Below are 24,422 nucleotides of genomic sequence, written 5' to 3'. Positions count from 1 at the left end.
CTGCTATGTGGCTGAAGAGAAAGCTAGTCATCCAGGGAACGCAGACCCAACTTGTCAAACAGCAAATCATATACTTTAGCTCTAAGTCCACAGAAGTAAACCTTTAGTAAGTTAACTTTCTCAAGACAAAATCCTGAAGTGGGTCACTGATCAGTCACCAGATCTGAGATGAGGCACCAGTTATGCCAACTGTTTGAAGTATGCACTGGGTCATAAATTGTGAGAATAGTCTGTGAGTGACCAGCCACAATCAGTGGAGTGAGTCTGCCCACTCACAGACTCACCCCACCGCGGCCAGCTGACAGCTGCTGCTGCTATGGGGCTCCAGCTGCCATGTCCTCCTGGCTGAGAGGGGGGACGGGGGAAGAGGAAGAGCCATCGCTGCCATGCCTGCTTGCTGTTGCTGCCACCACTCCTCCTGCAGAGGAACTGCAAGTGTGCCACCCACCCAGCCAGTCCCGGGTGAGCCTCAGTCCAGCGGAAGGAGGAGAAAGAGGAGGAGGAGGCTGGATGCCAAGCCAAGAAGGTGGAGAGCAGTCCCAGGGCTGGGCAGAGGCAGCAAGTCCCCGGGTGGGCAATGGTCACCGCTGCTGCTGCGTCCTGGCTCAGGCAAGGAGGCATCACCTGGAAAGGTGAGGCAAGAGCCGGACCCGCCATGGGGAGGACAAAGCTCTCCCCCTCCCCTAGAAGGGAGCTGGCTAGGGATTGTCTAGAGCTCCAGAAAGCCTGGCACCAGCCCTGGTCAGAGGAACATATTCCAATATTCATTGAATTAATTACATTCTCTATTCCAATATACTATTCCAGAAAAAGGATTATTTATTTATGCTTATTTATTGCGCCACTGTTTTAGCCCCGAAATTAAAGCCAAACATATTGTGATCTATAATCTTAGCTTGTTATTGCTATTTAGTCTTTGCATATGTCAAAGTATCTTCATTACATTCTGTGCTGATTCACTATTCACTTATGTAGAGGCACCTGCATATATGTATATATAGATATATATAAACTTTTGTTGGTCTTAAAGGTGCCACTGGACTAAAAACTGTTGTACTTTATATTGGTATATGTACCTTTCCTCTTTGTTATTACAAGGCAAAGGTTTATGGTTCAGAGGCATCTATATTACATTTCATTATGCCAGAGATTACTATCTGGAGCAAATAGTCTTTTCTGCATATATCCAAAAGTTTATTTTACATCAGAAAAAAGAAGCTAGTATTTCAGAATGGCAGTCATTAACTTTAATTCATTAATATTCATAAACAATGACATCTTCTCACAAGATAGTATCTTGCACCAAAGAATAATGCATGCACAGGAGACAGTCAAGTTTGTTCCTTAAAATATCAGCCTATGTCTCCACTTTTTAATATTAGGATAGTTTCAAAAAACAGTGTATTTACTATTTAAAAGATAATAATGTGAGGGGGGGACTACTGGGCACTCCCAAGCCTTTTGGCATCCCTAAAGTAGTAATTTACACTCCAGCCACAGTCCTGAAGGAACTGTCTTTAGGAATTCATCTCTGGCCCTGCTCCCACAATAGTGCAAGTGATACAAAATGTTGAAAGAGAAGACTGCCTAGGCTCTATTCTATTTATAAAACACTGCCATTCACTCCCATGGTCAAAACTGCCACTGGGCTGGCTCAGGATACCCCCAGTGGAGCACAATAAGCTAATGGCAACATACTGTCTATAAGAATTAAAGCACTTCCAAGAACCATTCTGTTCAGGAATGTACCATGGCAACAAGATTGGTTCAAGATGTTCCCAAATATCCCAAATCACATACAGATGTACATAATGTGTAGTCAAAATGAATTAAGCCAAAAACTAACACAAGACAAACGATTTTTAAAAAGAAGGAAATAATATTTTACATACCTTGCAGTGACACCTGTTGCCTTCCATGATAAGAAATCCGGAAGATCAAAGAAGCAGCCTGCCCTTTCCCAGCAAGACTCTTGAAGATTCTGATTTTTTTAAAAAGACACACATTAAAAACACTGTTGCAGCCCATTACATTTTTAAACAAATTTAAATCATATGTAATTATCTTTTTTAAAATCAGTATTTTTTTCCCTAACATGAAACACTCAACATATACCAGGCCCTCTCAGATGCTGACAGAACAGACATAGGGCCATTTGGCCCAATTCATTCCTTCTTTACCAACATGTGGTGCTAACAAGAAAAACAATTGTTTTCCGAGGGACATTTTTTTTACATGTGAAACCACCACAGGATGATTACAGAGTCTATATAATATCAGTACTATTTTTCTTAAAATTTACCACTCTCAATACACCATAGATACACTTGTGTATACCATTTTGTTATAACAGTCACACGTACATGGGTCAGAATAGTGCAATGTTGCCCAATGTGGTGCCCAAGGGCACTTTTCCTGGTGCCTGCTATGTGTTTTTAGAAAACAGATTTGGTTACATGGAAATCTGCCCAGCAGAGCTTCTGACTGGCCATTGGAGATTTGATTGGCTGAGCAGATTTTTAAAAGTTGCTTTCAGCAGCAACTACAACCTCAACACAAGGCTCTTCTCTGCATGATTAAAGGTAGGTGGTGAGTACGCAAGAACATGTTATTAAACAGTATGTTCATTTTAAAAGCCATCCCTTTAAGCAGAGCTTCTGCCTAAAATCTTTTAAGAGTTACTGATAGGGTTATGCATCACTTTACTTCCTGACATTTTGTGGTTAGTTCCACTTCCTGAAGCAGCCATTTTGTGGTTATGTCCACTATGTCAGAGTTCCAAAGGTGCCCGCAAGCTCAAAAAGATTAGAGACCCCTGGAATAGTGTTTTCTTTAACCAAAACAATCCTTTGAATATACAGACTTCCAGAGGAAGCAATATAGAGAACAGTGTGGGTAGCTTTTGAAAGTTCTCGTGCAAAATAAAAGATCCTGCATTATACAACTACTGTACTAACCCCAAAATAATAAAAAAGAGACACCTTACCACTGCCACTGGGGCAGCAAGGCAGCTGAAAGCTCTCCACATAGTTCTCAATATGAAATTAATATTGTAGTTATTAACACAGGTTAATTTTAAAATTATAAATATATGGAGAATCTTTTCTGCATTATTTCATGAAGCAGCATTGCAATGACAATGTAGTAACAAGCAGCAATTGACACCACCACTACTATTCAACTATAATTCTTCCAGGAGCTCAAAGGCCATGGTCCCCAAAGAAACAAAAGCAGGCAAATTTAGGAACAAAGCACTTTTAAACTCTGGGCAAGAGCTGTTGAACAACCTGTTCCAGCTTCCTGTTATGGACGGAATTAAAGCATCCCAAACAGCATGCTCAATAAGCAGGGTAGGACTGAAGACAAATTCTTCAAAACAGTATGCCCCTTTCATGATTATTTAGTGTCAATAATTACATTTTTTTGTCAATCATATAATCCTAAACAAATCCTACTATTCAATGGAGAGAGAAATAAATAGTGACTGGTTTTAATTTTATTACTGTAGAAATCTCAAAGAACCACAATAAAATGACCCTGAACTATAATGACGTATCCAAGTGATTCATTTTGGTTGTCATGGCAATTATTTGTCAGCAGTGACTAACACAAAGTATTTGAGGAGTCGCTATAAGCTTCCACACTATGACAACAATCTCCATTTATTCAGTGCTAATTATAATTCACTATTATATTTGTACTACCCCCACGCAATTAACAAGTAATCACCTGAACAAGCCCTAAAAAAAAAACCCTTCAATGCAGCAATTCATCCCCCATAGCCACAGGCAAAGAAAATTAGTTTAGTCACTCTTGTTTTCCTGGAGACCTCAGGGCTTCTTTCTCCATTCTCTCGTGCTCTGCCAGATTCCACCCACTTCACTATAATTCACAAAAGCCTCATCAGGGCAGCTGTTGCTGAGCCAGTGGTCAACACCAAAATAATTAAACAGCTGGAAACACTATGATACACTGTGCCATTATTACCCACATTTTCTGAGCTTTCTCCTCAGAAGTAAAAAACAGAGATGACAATCCTTAGCAGCGTAGTGTTTTTAAAGCACATTTTAAATGTGAGTGGGGACCAGCATAGACATGAAACCAAACTTGGTTCTCTGAAGTCTAAATTACACTTCAGTCATGAGGGCACCAAATCAGCAAATTTAACACTGAGCAGCAGAGAATTACAAAAAGTGTGTGTGCAAACTGTTGTCAATACATTATCATGTATAAAACTGGCAATAAGGGAACACAGTAGAACAGGGGTGGTCAACGGTAGCTCTCCAGATGTTTTTTGCCTACAACTCCCATCAGCCCCAGCCAGCATGGCCAATGGCTGGGACTGATGGGAGTTGTAGGCAAAAAAAATCTGGAGAGCTACCATTGGCCACCCCTGCAGTAGAACAACGAGCACTAAAACTGCTGACTGGGCCTACTGCCTTGCAGTTACAACCTTTCAAGTGCAATTGCTACGTTCATCCTAGCCACCATTTTTCATATACGACCGATGGTACACAGCCATAATGCTAGCTTATTGACTTAGACAGCTGTATTAAAAATATTTTTACAAGCGAGGCACACAGAAAGACTTGCACGGGGCATTACATTTTCCCTTCTTCCATAAAAATCCTTTTTATTTTACATAATTATACCCTGCCTTTCTGCTCCTAGAAGGGCTAACAAGACAAACTAAATCATACCATACATAAAACATGTGAACTAAAACATTCATAATAAAATCACATCTTAAAAACCATTAAAAACAACAAAAAACACAGCATTAAAACGAGTTAAAATAAATACAAAACATAAAAACAAAAACAGCAATTAAAACATTGGACAGAAAAGGTGGGATCACTGAAGGAATGACAAACAAAATGAATAAGTCTTCACTCACTGGCGGAAGAAGCAATCAAAGGAGACAAATGAGCCTCCCCAGGGAAAGACTTCTAGAGTTTTGGTGTCAAGATAGAAAAGGCCTGCTCCCAAGGTGCCATTTGCCTAACCTCAGAAGACCAGAGCTCCCAAAGCAGGGGCTTGGAAGATGACCATAGTGGTCAGGTAGGTTCATTAAGGTGTAGGCTGGTATGTTGGTCCCAAACTATCCTCCCTTCCCTGAAAGATACCATAACCGCTAACATATTCCTGCCTCCCTCTCTCCTTCCCACCCACCAGCCAACCTACATTTATCTCTCCCCACGCCCCCTTCAGTTTTCCTTCCATCCCTATCTTCCTTTTCCTGGGGAAATGTCTGGCCAATTTGAGCAGTGTTGGCCACCAGGCCAGGCCCATTAGCACAGTGAAGAACCTACAAGGACTTCTGAAGGGCACTTCAGTTTCCCATTTTCTCCTCCATATGCTATTTCCTCTTTTCCTCTGCTTGGCAACCCCCATATCCTTATATTTCTTTGCCCTTTTAACTGCCATAATCCAAGATTTCAACTGGTAATTCTGTTGTGGTTACCAAAGAGGACTTTTAAAAAGCTATATGTGCTGCTTCCATTATTTTGAAGAGTTGGGTTTTGTTTTGGGGTTGTTGTTTTTTTTTTAAGATTTTAGTTTTTTTCTGAAAACTTGGGGGTCTGCCTTGTCTGTTCATGGCTCCAGTCTCTGAATTTACATGAAATGACCTGGTCATTTCAAAATTACTTGATAATACTGTGCGTATGCACACACACAATTTTATTACAAAACATGCCAGCAGGATTGATGCCCCAGTTGCAATGAAAGGCTACAGTTAAAGTTTCCAAAAGCATGTGTTAGTGAAGGGAGGGGAAAGAGTCAAAGTGGAAAATGAGCTTAGAAAAGCCTGCATTCCATCACTTCAAGCACAGTCATCAGGAGAAGCTTCCTATTCAGACCATCATCTTCTGTAGCAATTCTTTCCCGTTGCTTGCCAAAAACACCTATCAGCAATTGTAAAGAAGGCCTTTCCAGGGCTGATGTCAAATTGAGCAAAGCACCAGAAGTCAAATGGGGCGAAATTAAAAAGGGGATTTATGAAACTTCAAAAGACATCCTGAATATATTTGAGGTTCTGTAATCCTAGTAACTAACCCTCATGTATATTATGAATTATTATTATTAGGTTATTTATAGTCCACCTTTCTCACTAAGACTCAAGGTGAGATTACACAGGGTAAGTCAAGTACAATCAATGGAGTGGGACATCCAATGAACAGTATAGTAGGGTTTGGTCTACAGAATTCTGAACACAAATGAAAATTTCAAAAAGAGCTAAAACAAGGCATAAGCTTTTAAAACATGTTACTTTAAGTGGTATAGGAATTAGCTAGTCTGGAACACATTTACAGTGATAGGTAATAATATAGTAGCGTGTAGGCCACAGTCTTTATTCCTTTACCAATGCAACTGTCAGATCATTTCATTACAGTACAGTCTTACTTACCTGTGGCCTAATTCAGTTTTGCAGAATTTGCATAAGGGCAGGAGAATAGGATCCTTCCTGACCTCCTCAGGTAGGCCATTCCATTAGGTGGAAGCCACAACAGAGAAAAGACAAGTACAGGCAGTTATAGATTTTGCCCATTTGCAGGATGGTACCTGCAGAAGGTCCTGCTGGGATGAGCAAAGCTGTTGTGGTGGAGCATAGAGAGAGAGGGAGCAAGGCAACTAAGGGCTTTGTATGTAATAGTCAGTACCTTGAATTAAGCCCTGTAATTGATGGGCAGCCAATTATTTGACTGCAGAATAGAAACAATATGCATGGTGGTGTTTTGAGCTAACTGAAGTCTCCAAATTGACACACAAAGGGAGCTATGTAGAGTGCATCACAGCAGTCTAATTTCAAGTCAAGTTCAAGACCTTTAATGGCATAATAATAAATAAAAATACAAACAGGAACTAAAATGAAAGAAGCAATTAAGACAATGTCACTGAGAAAAAAATACTAAAAACAGAATTAATCAAATACTCACTGCCTTTTCCTAGATATAGAGTAACCCTTATACAGTACAATAGCCAAATACTCAGCCACTACTGCAGACATCCTGACAGATTTATCAGCAAGTAAATACTAGGTAATTTTTTCTGGAGGGCCAGAGAGGTTAGAAATAATAGGATCAAGAAGTTGCTGGCGAATCTTACAGAACATGGGGCAACAGAGAAGAAATGGGTAATTGAATCTGGTTCCAGTAGTCAATATTTACATAATCTGTTCTCGAAAGGAATATTATGGTATCTGCCAGAAAGAACAGATGATGGAAAAATATTCAATCTGGCAAGCATAAAGGCCCGACAGTGTTGGGGAATAGTAAGATTTTGCATGTAAGCAACTCCTTGCCCGGCAGAGGGCAACAAACAAAAAAAACCATGGAGAACAAATCAGGTTAATTCCTGCTACAATATTTTGGCTCTCAATGTCCCAAATTCTTTGACAAATAATGTGAAATAGCTGAATCTCTTCACAATTTACTAGGGACTCTAAATCAATTCCAATCAAGACAATTTTTGATCTTTTATGTAGGTACCATTTGGAACTATAAAAGTCACTCAATAACTCATATAACAGAGTATTAGGACCAATCCAGAAATGGAGTCTCAACCAGGTAACCGTCCACGTTATAGTTGAAGGAAGATGAAGGTCAAGTTCATTAGAAATAGTAGTAAGTCAGATCATATTTGGAAGGCCCAGAATGTGACGTAGAAAAGTAGCTGCAATATGATCTACTTCAGAATTTGCTGCCAGGATCCAGATTGGAATTCCATATAATCTTTATCTGGACAATCTATAAAACAGCTGGGACATACTGGTTGCCACTGCAGAAATGGAATCGAGAGATTGCAGACAGTTGGTTCCTTACCGCTGTAGAAGCCGTTTTCCGATGAAAGACCCAATTATGTTGATGATGGAAAAGAAGACCCAAGTATCTGAAGGATTTAACCTGTTCAGCATTTCCCATCTACCCTCCATAGGCAGAGTTTCCAAACCTTAGTAAATATCAGAATCTTGGTTTTCTCGTAATTGATGGAGCAAAAATCAGAGAAGGCTGAGAGTAGGTGTAATAAACCAATCTTGGAGACAGATAGAAGGACAGTGTCGTCTGAATACAACAGTAAAGGAATTGGAAGCGAATTCATCTTGAGTGCATGATCTTCAAATCTAGTTAAATATACTGGCAGATCAGACATAAATAAGTTAAAAAGAGCAGGAGCAAGAAGGCATTCCTGCTTTACTCCTTTTGTAACGGATCTGTGCAGTCAAGTGGCCTTTATGATCTAAGTGCACCTGGCAGCTATTGGAAGAATGGAGTTTACGAATCAGAAATAACCATCATGGGTCTATTCCCATGTTGGCTAGTTTGTTCCATAAGAGAGATCTATTGATAGAATCGAATGCACTTCGTAAGTCTATAAAAGCTGCGTATAGTTTATCTTTTAGATGCAAGGAATATTTCTCAGACAAAAAAGCAAGTGTAAGCGCGTAGTCAAGAGTAGAATGTCCAGAAGAGAAATCCACTTGTTCTTTGCCCAGGAGATTATTACTAGACATCCAATCAGAAAGGCGATTCAGGAGGTGCTTAGAATACAATTTCCCTATAACTGAGAGACTTATAGGGCGATAATTACCTGGAATTTTTGGGTCACCTTTTTTGAAGACAGGAACAATAATAGATGTAAGCCAGGAGTTCGGTAGTATCTCAGATTTGTCAACTAAATTAAACAAGGAGCTAATGTTTCTGACCACCAATCTGGAAAGTTTTTTATGGGGTCAGCAGGGATGCCATCAGGACCTGGAAACTTATCTGATGTCATAGAAGCAATAAGTTCAAGGATCATTTCTTTGGTAACTGGGGGCCAAACTGGCATATCAAATGGAATCAGAAGATCGTCAGGAGGGTCAGACAATACTGGATCTGCTAGCAAGTAGGAATAATGAACGATCCAGTCGGATGCAGAAATTGGAGAGGAGTTAGTTGTACTAGATGACAAACTTGCTTGTGATACCAACATCCAGAAATCTTTTGAGTTCCTTGTACAGGAAGCATGCAATAATCTGGTCTAGTTCTTCAAAGCATGGGTTTGTCTTTTTTCTTCCAGAAAAAGTAGACATCTTTTTTTTGGCTCAAAATAAAAGGCAGCTAGTTCAGGAGATACATGAATGTGTAACAGAGAAAAGAGTTGGCGTACATTACGTTTCATAGCCCAGCATTCGGAATCAAACAAAGAAGAGGCTCTTTTGGCATTCCTTGGTAGAGATATTGATTCTGGAAGGTCAATTAAAGACTTAGTGATGCTGTGGTATCCTGCAATTGCATTTGGAAGAGGATGACTTGCTTTAGAAGTAAGGCATCAAAAGATATGGTCCATTGCTCAAACAGATTCCTAAAACTGTTGGATCATGGTAATCTCAGATGAATTAAAGAGGACAATTCCAGTGAGGGCTCAGACAATGATGGAGATTCCAAAAGGGAGGCAAAAAATGCATTCAGCTTCTCAGCCATTTCCCTATCCTCCTTCAGTAATACTTCGGCCCCTTGGTCATCCAAGGGCCCCACTGCTTCCCTGGCTGGTTTCCTGCTTCTGATATATTTGAAGAAATTTTTATTGTTGGTCTTTGTGTTTTCTGCAATATGCTCCTCATAGTCCCTTTTTGCCTGCCTGATCACAGTCTTGCATTTGGTTTGCCACAGCCTGTGTTCCCTTTTATTAATCTCACTTGGACTAGCTTTCCACCGCTTAAAGGCGTCCTTCTTACCTTTTACAGCTTCCACTACTTTGTTTGTTAACCATGCAGGCCTTCTCTTATACCTGTTTGTGCCTTTCCTAACATGTGGTATATATTTTATCTGAGCTTCTAGGATTGTAGTTTTAAATAGACTCCAAGCTTCCCCAAGGGTTTGGACTGTATTCACCTTTCCTTTCAGTTTCCTCTTCACATGCCTCCTCATCTCAGAGAATTTACCCCTTTTAAAGTTAAACGTGGTTGTGCTGGACTTTTGGGGCAACTCTCTATTTATACAAATGGTGACATCAATAACGTTATGTTCACTGCTCCCAAGCGGTGCAATCACTTTTACATTTCTCACCAAGTTTTGGGCATTTCTTAGGACCAAATCCAGTATCGCCCAACCCCTGGTAGGTTCAGAGACCATCTGCTCCATAGCATAGTCATTGAGAGCATCTAGAAACTCAATCTCTTTCTCTCGACCATAACACATATTGACCCAATCAATCTGCGGGTAGTTAAAATCACCTATGACGACACAGTTTTTACGTCTAGCCACCATCTTTAAGCCTTCCATCATATTATAGTCGTCCTCTATCTTTTGATTTGGTGGGCGATAACAAACTCCCATAGTTAAATTTCCTTTTGGGCCCTCTATTTCAATTTCCTTTTGGGCCCTCTGATTCTCTAACCTCAGTCTTACTGGACTGTATGCCCTCTCTGACATACAGAGCCACCCCACCTCCAACCCTTCCTTCCCTAGCCTTCCGATATAACTTATATCCAGGAATCACCATGTCCCACTGATTCTCCTCATTCCACCAAGTTTCTGAAATTCCCACAAAGTCTATGTTTTCTCTCAACACTAAACATTCCAACTCACCAATTTTACTTTGAAGACTTCTAGCATTTGTGTACAAACATCTATAATTTCCCAGGCAAGCTAGGCCCGCCACCTTCCTCCTGCCACCTCGAGACTCTGGCAGGCAGTCCATTCTGTTTGTCACCATCTCAGCGGACAACTCTGATCCATTACCCGGTAGAAAAGTAACAGCTAACCCTTCATCTCTTTGAGATGAGTCCTCCCGAACCAGAAACATTTCATCTCCTGTCAGCTTTCCCCCAAGATTGAGTTTAAAAACTGCTCTGCCACCTTTTTGATTTTAAGCGCCAGCAGCCTGGTTCCATCTGGGGACAAGTGGAGACCGTCTTTTTTGTACAGCTCCCGCTTGTTCCAGAAAGCATCTCAGTGCCTAACAAACTTAAACCCTTCCTCCTTACACCATCGTCTCATCCACACATTGAGACTTCTAATTTGTTCCTGTCTCTCCAGCCTGCACGTGGAACAGGTAGCACTTCTGAGAAGGCTACCTTGGAGGTCCTGGCCTTAAGTCTCCCGCCTAGCAGCCTAAATTTTTCCTCCAGGACCTCACGACTGCATTTCCCCAGATTGTTGGTGCCAACATGCACTGGCTCCTCCCCAGCACTGTCTGCTACCTTTGCACCAGGCAGGCAAGTTACCATACTGTCAGTACGTGGTTTTGCCACACAGCTGTCTACTTGCCTAAGGATCGAATCACCAACTACCAAGACCCCTCCCCCTCTCTCCCTGCCCAGGGATAGTTCCTTGGCACCAAAGGATTCCCGCTCACCAACTGAAGAAGAGGTCCCTTCTGAGGGTGCATTCCCCTTATCCTCAGCCCGGTGCCCTGTTGCCTCTCGACCCTCGTGCTCCCTGGCAGCAACGAGGCTGCCACGTTCAGAGTGGGGCTCATCTAACATGTCCCCAAGAGTCTTCTCAGAGTGCCTAACTGACTTTCTCTGCTTCTCCAGGACAGTCACCTCAGCCTCAAGGGTACGAACTCATTTCTTGAGGACCAGGAGCTCCTTGTATCGAGCACACACCCAAGACTTCTGTCCTGTGGGCAGATAGTCATACATGTGACACTCAGTGCAAAACACTGGAAAGCCCCCACCCTCCTGCTGGGATTCTACCTTCATTATAGCTTTTTTAAAAAATACAGTCCCCTTCTAAACCCTGTTTGTTTATATGGTTCCCCGCCTGGAGAGTCTACTTACCCTATTGGGAACACAAGGAATCTGGGTTCCTGGTCCTTACACAGCCCCCAGGCTAAGAGCCACAGGCCAACAGCCCTTTAGCTCTCGCCCTTCGGCTCATGCCAAAGGCTCGCGCCTCTGGCAAGGCGAAGCTTAATAATGCAAAGAGGGTGGGGAACACAGCTTCTCCTAATCAATCAGCAACAATCACCTTCACCTCCACCTTCTCCCCTTCACATGAACTCAGAAGCAATTCCCCCAGCTGCTGACCCACAAACCTCACGCTTGTAGCACTTCTCTGCTCTATCCCAGAGCTCTCTGCAATGTGCTCAGTCTCTGGCAAGGCGCAGCTTAATAATCTGTTTCCTTACATCTATTTCCTTACTCTGTATACTTCTAGTAAATGATTGTGTAAAAGAAGAATGTATAAAAATAAAGCAATGTAACCACTGTCAGACAAGACAGAGACAGACTGGTGCGAGATCCTCAACCCTGAGTCATGTGACATTCCTACAAGTGGCGCAGCGAACAGGGACCCCTCTCTTCAACGCCTGGCATAGGCCCCTTGAATGCACTCCGTCGTTCTCAACGACCCCTTCATTGGTGAGTATGGGAGGACACTTCTCGCAAACCCAGAGGAAACATTTGGAGGAGCTGCGGTTCCTCATCCAAAAGTCCGGTGGGTCCATAACTTCTGGCCAACTTGAGACTCTGTTATAAGAGATCGGTAAGCAATGCCCCTGGTACCCGGAGGGAGGTTCTCTTCGAGACTGGGAGAAGATAGGGAAGACCTTTCACACAGAGCCCCGAGCTTCTGTTGAACTGCTTCAAGCCTGGCATCAATGCAGGTATGCAGTAGAGAAATTTATGCCCATATCTAACACAAGCCAGGTCTGCAAAGATTGTCCCCTAAAATGCACTGGTGTCCAACTTGTGCCCCCTGCCCCTCCTCTTCTTCCTCCTCCTTCTCCTCCACCAATAGATCCACCCGTGGGCCCACCATCTAACGCCCCAGGACGCATGGTCTGTGAAGTTTTGGAGAAGGAACATATAGCAGCGCCCGCCTCACGGCCTCACTGGATCTCTTTATTTCAGTCTCTTTGGGGTATTTTACTTGTTTATTTTGATGGGACCACAGCAGTTTTGTTTGTTCTTCCCACAAAATATAGGCTCTTGAGAACTTTAACTTAAACCACAGATTTATTGTAACACAAAGTTCTTAACTTGGGGATATGGGAGATATTTACACAGGCTAAAACGTTGCTCAGTTGTTTCAGGCTTTACAATCACTTTTACTTTCTTGGAGTCTCTCACAGTTACACAGTTCACAGTTTCCCTTTAACTCACTCTCTACCTCTAGCCAAGGTCTGGCCTCTTGGGATTGATGTGTCAAGTCTCACCCCTCGACTGGAGTCTCTCCTCTCAGCCCTCTTGGTGTCTCAGACCCACATCCACTCCCTCAACCACCTCACTAGATCTTCAGAGTTGTCTCTTGGTGTCTGTGACCGTTCAGGTCTTAACTGACTCACACACACACAGCCCTCTTGGCTGATTTTGTCAAGCTTGCAGTCTCTGGAAGACTTCCCCGTCTCTGCCTCAAGCTCCTTCACAGGATCAGCTGCCCTCTCAGCCCTTCTGGTAGGCTCGAACTGACCCTCTCAGTCTCTGTCAGGTCCCCACTGACAGACTTCTCTGACAGGCACCTTCTCTGTCAGAAGCCAACTTGACTGAATGATTGCCTCAGCAGATTCTGTCAATCTGAGAGAATCACTTTCCCTCCCTGAGAGCTCTGAGCACTTTGCCCCCACCCTCAGGTCACCTGATGCAGCCCTGTGCGTCTTCAGTTTATGGTTAACCCATTGCTTTCCGTCACAGAACATAGTCATGCTAAATTGGAAAATGTTCCAGAATTGGTAGAAATGTTGTCTATTTGCCCTGTACATTTGATAGGGGAAGAGTTGCCTGACCTTTTATCGGTATGCCCAGTAACATATGCACAGAATGAGAATAGGCAACAGGTTGTTAACTATACTGCGTTGCCCCACTCTGTTTTGAGTGAAATTCAAAAGGCTATCAGAGACATGGGCATAAGGGGAACCGATGTGCAAAGTCTTTTAGAAGGACTCTCTAATGGATACATAGTGATTCCTCAAGAATGGAAAAATATGATGAGGAAGGTGTTAACTCCTGGACAGTATGTGGTATGGGACAGTGAATATTGTAATTTGATTGATGTTCAAGAGCGTGGCTCCAATGGATTTATACTGCTGAACAACTATATGCATCTGGACAGTTCAGTACTATTGAAGCACAAGCTGTGCTCCCTATTGCAACCCTTGCTATAATATCTAAATGTGCTTTACAGGCCTTTGCCAAAGTACTTACAGAAGGGCGACCAGCCCATAGTTTTGCAACTGTCTGTCAAAAGCCACAAGAGCTCTACTTAGACTTTATCAACCATCTTCAGGCAGCAATCAGAAGACAGGTTGATAATCCTGACACAGCAGGAGAATTGATGATGAAATTGGCTAAGGAAAATGCTAATTTGGATTCAGATAGAGTCCCGTGGTGCAGAGTGTTAAAGCTGCAGTACTGCAGTCTTGAGCTCGGCTTATGGCCTGAGTTTGATCCTAGCGGAAGCTGGGTTCAGGTAGCTACCTCAAGGTTACTCAGCCTTCCATCCTTCTGAGGTTGGTCAAATGAGTACCCAGTTTGCTGGGGGAAAAGTGTAAAAGACAGACTTTACTTTGCAACAGCGCTCAGTGCAGCAGGCTCAAAGTGCTGCTAGAAGAATGGCCTTTCAACTCTATTTACAAAGGTCTTCCAGCTTAATAGTTGACACCTTATATGCATTGAATTTGATTCATCAACTTCCTGGTGCATGTATCACTTCACAAATTGACCCTAATTTGATTGGCTATATTTTTAATCTTGCAGTTTTTAATTTCTTGCTGTGAGTTACTTTTTTCTATTGCTCACTATTCAAAGCCATTCTAATCTTCCTGGCTTGATTGCTCAGGGCAATGTACATGCTGATAAGGTTTAAAAAGTGTTACCTCTCTATTTACTAATCCCTCTCTCAGTCACAGCTATTTTCACCACAATGCCAAAGCATTTGTCAAACAGTTCTCATTACCTTTTGATCAGGCCAGTGGCACATCCAGTCCAACACTCTATGTCATACAGTGACCAATATGTGTGTCAATTTGGTGTAGTAGTTAAGCGTGTGGACTCTTATCTGGGAGAGCCAGGTTTGATTCCCCACTCCTCCACTTACAACTGCTGTAGTGGCCTTGGGTCAGGCATAACTCTGGCAGAAGTTGTCCTTGAAAGGGCAGCTTCTGTGAGAATTCTTTCAGCCCCACCCACCTCACAGGGTGTCTGTTGTGGGGGAGGGAGATGGAGGAGAGTGTGAGCTGCTCTGAGACTCTTGAGTAGAGGGCAGAATATAAATCCAATGTCTTCTAGGTACACGCACACACACACACACACACACACACACAGTGGCTAATAGTAACTGATGGACCTCTGCTCCATATTTTTATCCAGTCCCCTCTTGGGGCTCGCTATGCTTGTAGCTGCCACCACCTCCTGTGGCAGTGAATTTCATAGGTTAATCATAATATAATAATAATATTCACCCTTTGGGTGAAGAAGTACTTCCTTTTATCTGTTTTAACCTGACTGTTCAGCAGTTTCATTGAATGCCCACAAGTTTTTGTATTGTGAGAAAGGGAGAAAAGTACTTCTTTCTCTACTTTCTTCATCCCATGCATAATCTTGTAAACCTCTTATCATGTCACCCCGCAGTCAATATTTCTCCAAGCCAAAGAGCCCCAAGTGTTTTAACCTTTCTTCATAGGGAAAGTGTTCCTTAACAAACTTTGGCAAATGGATGTTACCCGTATAGCTTCCTTGAAACCCTGATACTGTGTTCATGTTTGCATAGACACGTACTCTGGATATCTTTGGGCTACTGCTCACTGTGGTGAAGCCACAAAACATGTCATGGCTCACCTTATTTCTGCCTTTGCAATAATGGGTCTGCATCTGTTGAAAACTGATAATGCCCCAGCATATAGTTCTTCTGAATTTGTTGGTTTTTGTACACAATGGAACATTCAAATCTAGCATGGCATTCCATATAATTCCACAGGTCAAGCTATTGTGGAACATGCTAATCAGACACTGAAAACCACTCTTCAAAAACAATTAAAAGGAGTGAAAATGAGGGTTCCTACCCAAATGCGGGTTCAGGAACAATTGAATTTGGTCTTATTAACTTGGCACGGTCCAGTTTCCCTTATTACCTGGGGGCGCAGGCATGCTGCTGTGTTCTCTCTTACAGGTGCTTTGTGGGTGCTGGCTAAGTGTGTTCGTCCTGCTCATGGCATGGCATCAGGGTCTCCCAAATCCGATTCCCAATTTCAATCTCAGTCTCACATGGGAGATGGTGCGACGCCCACAAACCCAGACAGCTCATGATATCACATTGGGGGATGTGAAGTGTCTAACTAATCAAGCTCAATAAACGTTGGAAGAGGCTGGGCGAGAGCCATCTCCAGAGAACTTTGTGGCTGCTTTATTTGCACAACTCACAATGAACTCCATGACTATTCTTTGTTGCTTGTGTTTATGTATTTTGTCTCCTGTCAAGGTGATTAGTTTTGGAGATCAGTTTAATATTTGGGAACGCTTAGCTAACACTAACAATGTTTCACATTTTTGTCTGACACAACACTGATTCACATATGTTATTACGAACCTGTCTAATTCCTGTTTGCAAGGCTCCAGGAACTGATACAGTTCTTGGTAAATGTTTAAATGAATCCCAAATCTCTTATGCAACTTTACCCAACTGGCATTCCCACCTATAAACTCCCAGCGGATGCTTTAACTCTATATACCCCATATGCGGCTAACCATGAAAATCTTACTTGTGCACAGATGGTAAATTGCTCCCACCATAAGCCATTGCATGGTTGCTTGCAAACAGGTGCCCCCTTGTGGAAATGTAATGCAACAATTAATGTAACCAGTAATTATGGCCATATTCCCTTACCACCTGGTTGGTTTTTCTCTTGCTTCCATTGAACTTTTACTTATATTCCTGCTAATATATCTCTTTCTGTATGTTGTTTAAGTCGCCTTGCTGTAGGGTTGCCTCAAAGATCCTGGCTTATGGAATCCTCTGCCTTACACATTAGCAGAGAAACTGTTCCCTTAGACTCTACCTGTGATTCTTCTGATATGGCATTATTCTCTCAGGCTGACTATGTGTCTTGTTTACAAGAATATGTAAACCGTCAAGAGAAGAATATAACTTGCAAGCCAATCATGCATATGTATTAGCAAAGCAATTGGACCAATACACCCCTTTAATACAATCGATTCCAGAGAGTGATTGTGAGGGGTTAGAATGTTTTTGCTACCCCTTAAAAAACAGAAGATGAAGGAAAGGTCAACGGTCTGGCACACCAACCTTGATCTGACTTCATCTATAGACTCAGAAGGCAGTCTTAAAAAAACAGAAAAGAGTGGAATGAAGGAAGGGTCAACGGTCTGGCAAACCAACCTTGTCTTGAATTCATCTGCAGACTTAGAAGGCAGGCTTAAGCCTTTCTGTACTTTGCCCTTATGCAAGAATGCTGAGGGCCTCGGAATGTTCTGCCCTTTCACCTCATTCCTGGAATACACATTTGGGGTAAACAGCTATGGTAAACATCTGTTTCCATACTCTGTATACTTCTAGTAAATGATTGTGTAAAGAAGAATGTGTAAAAATAAAGCAACGCAACCAGTGTCACACAAGCAAAGACAGACTGGTGTGAGATCCTCAACCCTGAGTCGTGTGACATTCCTACACAGGACCGGTCCCAATAAGTTCTCCCTTAAAGGCCTTTAGATATACTTTTCAGACCAACTCTCTGATAATGTTGGTTGTCTTAAGCACAAGGCTTCAATCTGTCTCTCTCTCTCACTTTCCCTCCCTGTATCTGGTCTGGTGGTACCGGACACCATTTCCCATCCATTTCTATTTCCCTTCCAGAAGAGGATAAAGAGGAGTCCTCAGTCAATCAAGGGATTACTCAATCAATCAAGAGAAAGCCTCCCCTCCTTCTCCCTTCCTCAGCCAATCATGAGAAGGCTTTCCCTATGACTCTTTCCCTCTTCCTCCATCCGTCAGCCAGTTGAGGGAAGGCTTTCTTTATCTCCTGTGCAAAACAGAGCGACAGACGGCTTGGCCAATGGGAGAGTAGGGAGAACCAGTAATTGCCAGAACCAAAGTTGGTTGCCTTTGATTGACAGAAACAGCTTGGCTGGCTAGCAACAGCCACTTGGGTGGGAGAGGAGCGGAATCAACCAGTGAGTTCTCCCTTAACGGCCAAAACAGGATTTAAAAAGACCTCCCCCACCGCCTTTTACTGAGAGAACCAAGCTTGGTTGGTTTTTACTGAGAGAAGCAAGGTTAGTTGCCTAGCAGCAGCTACCGCCTAGCAGTTTCCCCAGAGGGCCAATCCTTGTCTGCCTGGGGCCAGCAGTCAGTGGGGGAAAGCAGAGTCAGCCAATGAGACACAAGAGCAGTTGATTGATGGTTTGATGGACAAAAGGTTGATGCACCACAGTCCCACCCAGTCCCAACCAATCAGGCTGCTCGAAATAGCTTTTGTTATATTATAAAAGCCAAAATGAAATGGCTTTTATTATATTATAGATTACACAGAGTCAGTTGTTATTCTGGAAAATGGGATTTAAAAGCAAATCCACATATATATTCATCATGTAATCCTGCATGACTTCTCTTAGTTTCAATTTTTGGTCTTTAAAACAAACCCCCCAAAGTATTAAGATTGTAATAAATAATTGAAGAAATCAAAAAGATTCACATATCTCAACTTGAGTTCTGAGACGCTCAGCAGAAAAGTGGGCATACATTTTAAATAAATAAAGCAAACATAGGAATGCATAATTTTTCCCATATCTAACTGTTGTTAAGCACAATTTCTTGATAGTAAAGATCCTAATTATAGATCTAAAAAAATCCTACTCACTAATGTGAATAGATTTTCAGAGTGATAAAATTAACCCTTTTACTATTCTCTTTAGATAACTGAGGCAGCAAAGAATGGCAAAAGTCAGGGACAACAAATGCATGTAAGGGGATCTTGAAGGAAACAATTACTTTCAATGGTTTCCAGTGGATTTTTAAAAAGAAGCTCCACAACCATCATAGTCAGAAACTGAAGTCCTCTTATAAACCCTCCTTCTACCCCCATTCAGTATCCTGCTATTTACCAAAGGATTTCATCCCTCTCTTCTCACTCAGGAAATTTACTAACACTACTTCCAGAAATCTTAGCCTACACAATACCATTGTGAGAACATCACTATAAGTACTAATGATGTGCACCAAGAAAAAAATCCGTTATACTTTGGTGGGGGAGTAGAAATTCTGTAACTGCTGATGTTTGTGTAGGACATTACTGTTTCAGAATAGGGGTGTGCAATTTTTTTAATCCAATATTTTTCAGTTCAGGTCTATTGGACCCAAAAAAATTCGGTATTTCCAGAAAATCCCAGATTGGTATTTGAATCCAGGATTTTTTGGAAATCCCAAATTTTGGGGGTCCAGTAAACCTAAAAAGAAAAATGCTGCAGGAGAAATCAGCACCACAATCTGTCTTCATGTCTCTCAGGAAATCCCCTGCCTCCATGCCTCTCAGGAAACATCAGATAGGAATGAGGGGGGGGGGGAGATCCTCTACCTGCTTTTGCACCCCAGGGGTGCAAAGGCAGGGAGAGAGCCCCAACCCCCCACACCTCTCAGGAGACTTTGAGAGGCACAGGGAGGGGAGATTCTCTCCCTGCTTTTGCAACTTGGGTGAAAAGGCAGGAAGAAAGCCACCACCACCCACACCTCTTAGGAGTTTCCCAGAGGCCCAGGGGGAGAGATCCTCTCTCTGCTTTTGCACCCCAGGGGTGCAAAGGCATGGAGAAAGCCCCTGCAGCCTGCACCTCTCGGAAGACTCCTGAAAGGCACGAGGGACTCTGAGAAGCAGCCACTAGGTAGCTGTCTCACTGAGTCACATGGGGAGTGGCCAATTTGGTGCCCCCAGTCTGCCAGCGCCATATTCAACTGCCTAGTTTGTCTAATGGCAGGGCTGGCCCTGACCTTCAGTTTCCTACAACATCAGTCTTGGCAAGTCATAGAGATCTTACATCCTTATACCCACTTATTTCCCTGTGTGGCCACATTTGTCTTCTTGGGGCTACGAGACTAAAAAAAATTGTTGGCAGACTCTATTTATTGATGTTTCTAACTCCCATTCTTTTTTCAAAAAATATATAACAATCTTTTCCTAAAACTATTAAAATTTATTTATTTATTGTTTATTTACATTAAATTTATATATTGCCCATTGTGTGCAGACTCAAGGCACCTAACAGCATAAAATAAACACTAAACAAAACAATATTAAAACAATAAAACAATCAGTTAGATAACAAGGATGTTACTCTGGCGGATCCTGTAATATTTTCTTTCTCATGTGCACAGATCCTATGCAGTTAGTAATAAAAGTGCTATGGATCCAGATGTGGTGGCAGCCCTCTCCCATTAGATGTTATATGCCATTCAAAACAGTTCAGTCTTGTAGGCCCTGCGGAACTGCGATAAATCCCGCAGGGCCCTGATGGCTTCTGGAAGAGTGTTCCAAAGTATTGGGGCCGCAACCGAGAAGGCTTTTGCTCCGGTGGAACTGAGCCTAGCCTCCTTTTAGCCCAGGGACAGCCAGAAGATTTTGAGAGCTTGATCACAGTGCTCTCTGGGGAACATGTGGGGCAAGGCAGTCCAGCAGATAGGCAGGTCTTAGACCATATAGGGCTTTGAAGGTTAATACCAGAACCTTGAAACGAATAATACCAGAACCTTGAAACGAATTATCAGAAGACAACTGAAATATACAATAGGAGTATAAGTGAATATTCATATTTCCTGAAATGGTCCAGAAGCGATGCTAATTAATCCCTAATTAATATGAATCTGTCACTACCCACTTTTGCCAGTTAACTTTCTTAGCCTTCTCCAGCTAGCACCTTGTTTCATTATGAAGAGAATCAAGAGAAGAGACTCCAGCTGTTGCAGGCTGACAGGGGGTAATTTACATTTGGCCTTCATTAAGAGACAGAAAGCATTATTGAGATCAAATGTACAAGCCAGACTGGTGGAGGTTATAAAAAATTCACATTTTCCCTTTGATCTGACAGTTAATATTAAGAAGTGCCAACCTAAGACACATAAAATATCAACTAAAAAAGAGGGCTTTAGAATGTGATTCTATGAACAGAGTTCCTACTTTTGCTCAAGGGCTGCTCTGCACAGATGAAACAGGACAGCTCAGGAGGTGATTTCAGAAATGTGGTGAAAAGCTGATTACTAGTACAAGTAAGTGAAAACACAGAGTTGGAGGAAACTCTATACAAAATGCCAGACCTTGTAACAGAGCAGAAAAGTATATAAATTTTTAAAATTACACACAATACACTCGTCTTTATGCTCTCTCTTCTGCACTGATGGATACTCCTGGGGTATGCAGCTGAAAGATTTCTTTAAGAAGTCCTTCTACCAATCCTTTTGCCTCAAAAATTAAATCCACCTAAACAGCTTCCTAACTTGCTAACAAAAGTGCAGTTAGTGTTTCTTCATCTTGGCAACATATTCTAGCACTCCACATTCTGGTATTACAAAGTACTTCCTAACATTCAATGTAAATCCTCTGGGTTGTTTTTTGAGCCACTGTTACTTTGTCTTGTAGATAAGGAAAAGAGTTGATCACTGCTCTCCTTAAGATAATTATTCATGCAATTAAAAATTCTAATGCCCCCTTATCTTTAATTTTTTTAATTAGAACAAAGACAAAACAAAACCACAACTATAAGAAAGAGACAGTGGTTCCCAACAATGAACCTGTGACACAAACATTACTTAAAATTAGTCTGCAGACCCACTGAACCATGCTGTCTTTCACTCTGGCTGCTTTCACACATGTTGGATAAAGTGCATCAAAAGTGCATTATTCAATGTGTGTGAAAGCAGCCTGTATTTCAACTAATCTAATAATGCAGCTTCAAGAATAAAACGCTAATGTAAGGGCGGCTTCAGATATTAAACAGTAGATTATACGGATAACAACGTGGACATCAAAGAGCCATGGCTAATACCAGCACCTGAGTTTACTTCCATCACACGTGCATTTGCAAACACACTTTACTTATAGAAATTTAATTTATGAAACATATACACCTTTAAAATGTGTAAGCGAAGCTGCCCTCAGACTGAACAACCAAAATGCAAGAATGGGATAGAGAGAAAAAAAACACAAAATTTACTTAATTAATGCACTAAAGAACACAATTAATGCACAATTAATCCCATGAATCTACTCTGAAGTGTGTGTGCAAGTGTTTCCTTTGCTGACTACTGTGATCTGAAATTCTAACATGTCCATATATGAAACTGTCTTTCATTACCCGGTAGTGCTCCTTTTCCTTCTCCTATCAAGTGTCCAAACCATCATTAGAGCCATCTTTTAGGAAGTCTTATAAAACAAAACACTAAACCACCACCAGTTGGAAAGTGGTATTACCAGTCCAGCACCGCATCTAGTGTACTAGTCCAGGGGTGTCAAACTCATTTTTTTACGAGGGCTGGATCTGACATAAATGGAACTTTGCGGGGCCGGGCCATGAGTATCATCAAATGGAATGCCAGGTAATGGAGATATAAACTTTATGAAAGATACAGAAAAAAACAATTAAATATATTGTTTTTTACCATACAAACATGCTTAAAACTCTTGCAATGTTTTGTTTAAAATGGAAAGATGGGGGAATAATGGGATTCGGCAATGCAATTTTAAAAATAAAACATCAAAAAAAGCACAAGGATTATGGCAGAAACTAAAAATATAAGCCAAAAATATAAAATACCCTGGGCTTAGGAAAATAAGAAATGGCTGGGCACTGCAAACTTCTCCCTCTGCCCCCAGGTCTACTCAGATTGACAATCCCAGGTTAGAGTACTCACCAGTTCTAAGGTCCATTCAGCAAAGACATGCTGGCTCAAAGCACCAACCCTTTTATTGGCAAGGTCACACAACTCCAGCAAGGAACAGCTTCTAACTGGCCATATAAATGTCAAAAAGTGAAACTGAGCTCCACTCCATTAAAATACATTGCAGCACAGACAAAGCTGCAAGGAAAACACAGAATTGATTTTTCATTAAGGTCACTGTGCCCAGATAGAATATTTGGGCACAGAGACCTTAATGGAAAGTCCATTCCACATTTTCTTTGCAGCTTTGCAAGCCCAGAATTGCTTCTTGCTTCAGCCTGCAAAGACAAGGAAGGACCTGGGAACTTGGGCTGCCTCGGAGCTTCAAAGGGTGAGGACAAGAGAGGGGAGAAAAGAGCCTCATGGGCCTTATTAAAGCCCTGGGCGGGCTGGTTCTGGCCTATTGGCTGGACATTTGACGCCCCTGTACTAGACTATAAAAACTGGCAAATATTTACCACTGTATGCTCTGCAGTTAAATTTGTATGCAGATATAAAATTATCTTTAGTTAGCAAGCTATGCAGGTATGATCTCATTTTCCTGAAACATAATATATAATATGCCAGGCTCTCCAACTCAGAACAAAGGCTTATACAAAACCAGTGAGAGGAATCAGAACATTTTATAACATCACTTAAACAAAGGTTATGAGACAGAAAAATAAAAACTTCTTGAAAACCAACCCATAATCTACTACGTTTTTCAGGTAAACTCACTTCCTTCAACCACAGCAACTTAGGCGGCTGCATCTCGACAGACATCACACCACCAACATAGCACAAGACATTGTGTCGAGTCCCATTGATGCATGCTGCCTGTTCAGATGCACGATGGTCCATCCACATGATGATGTTTCTCTTGCAGTCTCCTTAAAAGAGATCAAACCCGGATGTAAAAGCATTCATAATAAATCTCTCTAATTATATTCACATTTACCTTTCTCCTTTTACCAATTGGGCAAAACTAAAGAGCTTTAAACCAAAGCAAAAATTTGGCATAAAAGGGACAGTCCACTGTTGGTTTCATTCTTCTCTTGCTGGCAGGAAACAAAGAGTGCTCAGGAGAATCAGTCAGCTAGTTGGAACCTAATGGCCATGATGGAACTTTTGGCCATGATGGTGAAGCAAGGTGTCAACAATATGCAGACAGTTCCCTTCTCTACAGACCTGAGTGAGCCTTGGATTAGAGTCACTCTGGAATCGCTACTAGAACTCCAAACTTTTATGGTACAGTGTTTGAATTTCATCTTTACCTGTTATGTACATTTGTTTTAATAGCAATCCTTTTTTTAAGCACTGGACATACTGATATTAAGTTTGAGTGTTTTACCTTCAAAGTTGACTGCCAAGGGACGGAAATTATTGTCCAGGACAACAAGGGAACAGGTAGCATCAAAACCAAGTCCTCGAATCTGTCCAATATCTATCCTTTGGATAATTTTCTAGGAAAACACAAAAAAGGAAGCATTCAGATAGAAACCACAGAATAGTGCATGTAACAGTCAGCCCACATTCAAAATACTGATATCTACAGAGGCTGAAACATTAGCAGTTAGCATAGCA

General features: G+C 41.8%; 1 protein-coding gene across 2 annotated transcripts in view; it reads right to left on the bottom strand.

Annotated features, from left to right (window-relative positions):
• The window catches only part of FGGY (FGGY carbohydrate kinase domain containing), a 346,832-nt gene that overhangs the window by 279,642 nt on the left and 42,768 nt on the right, over positions 1 to 24,422 (bottom strand). For both annotated transcript variants that reach the window (XM_060231899.1, XM_060231898.1), the window contains exons 3-5: positions 24,190 to 24,301; positions 23,577 to 23,728; positions 1,893 to 1,981 (exon numbers count right to left, since the gene is read on the bottom strand). In XM_060231899.1, the coding sequence (XP_060087882.1) occupies positions 1,893 to 1,981; positions 23,577 to 23,728; positions 24,190 to 24,301 (353 nt within the window). The remainder of the gene's footprint in view (positions 1 to 1,892; positions 1,982 to 23,576; positions 23,729 to 24,189; positions 24,302 to 24,422) is intronic.

Source organism: Heteronotia binoei, chromosome 2, assembly GCF_032191835.1.
Source record: "Heteronotia binoei isolate CCM8104 ecotype False Entrance Well chromosome 2, APGP_CSIRO_Hbin_v1, whole genome shotgun sequence".
NCBI lineage: Eukaryota > Metazoa > Chordata > Lepidosauria > Squamata > Gekkonidae > Heteronotia > Heteronotia binoei.
This window is presented reverse-complemented; position numbering and strand designations above follow the sequence as displayed.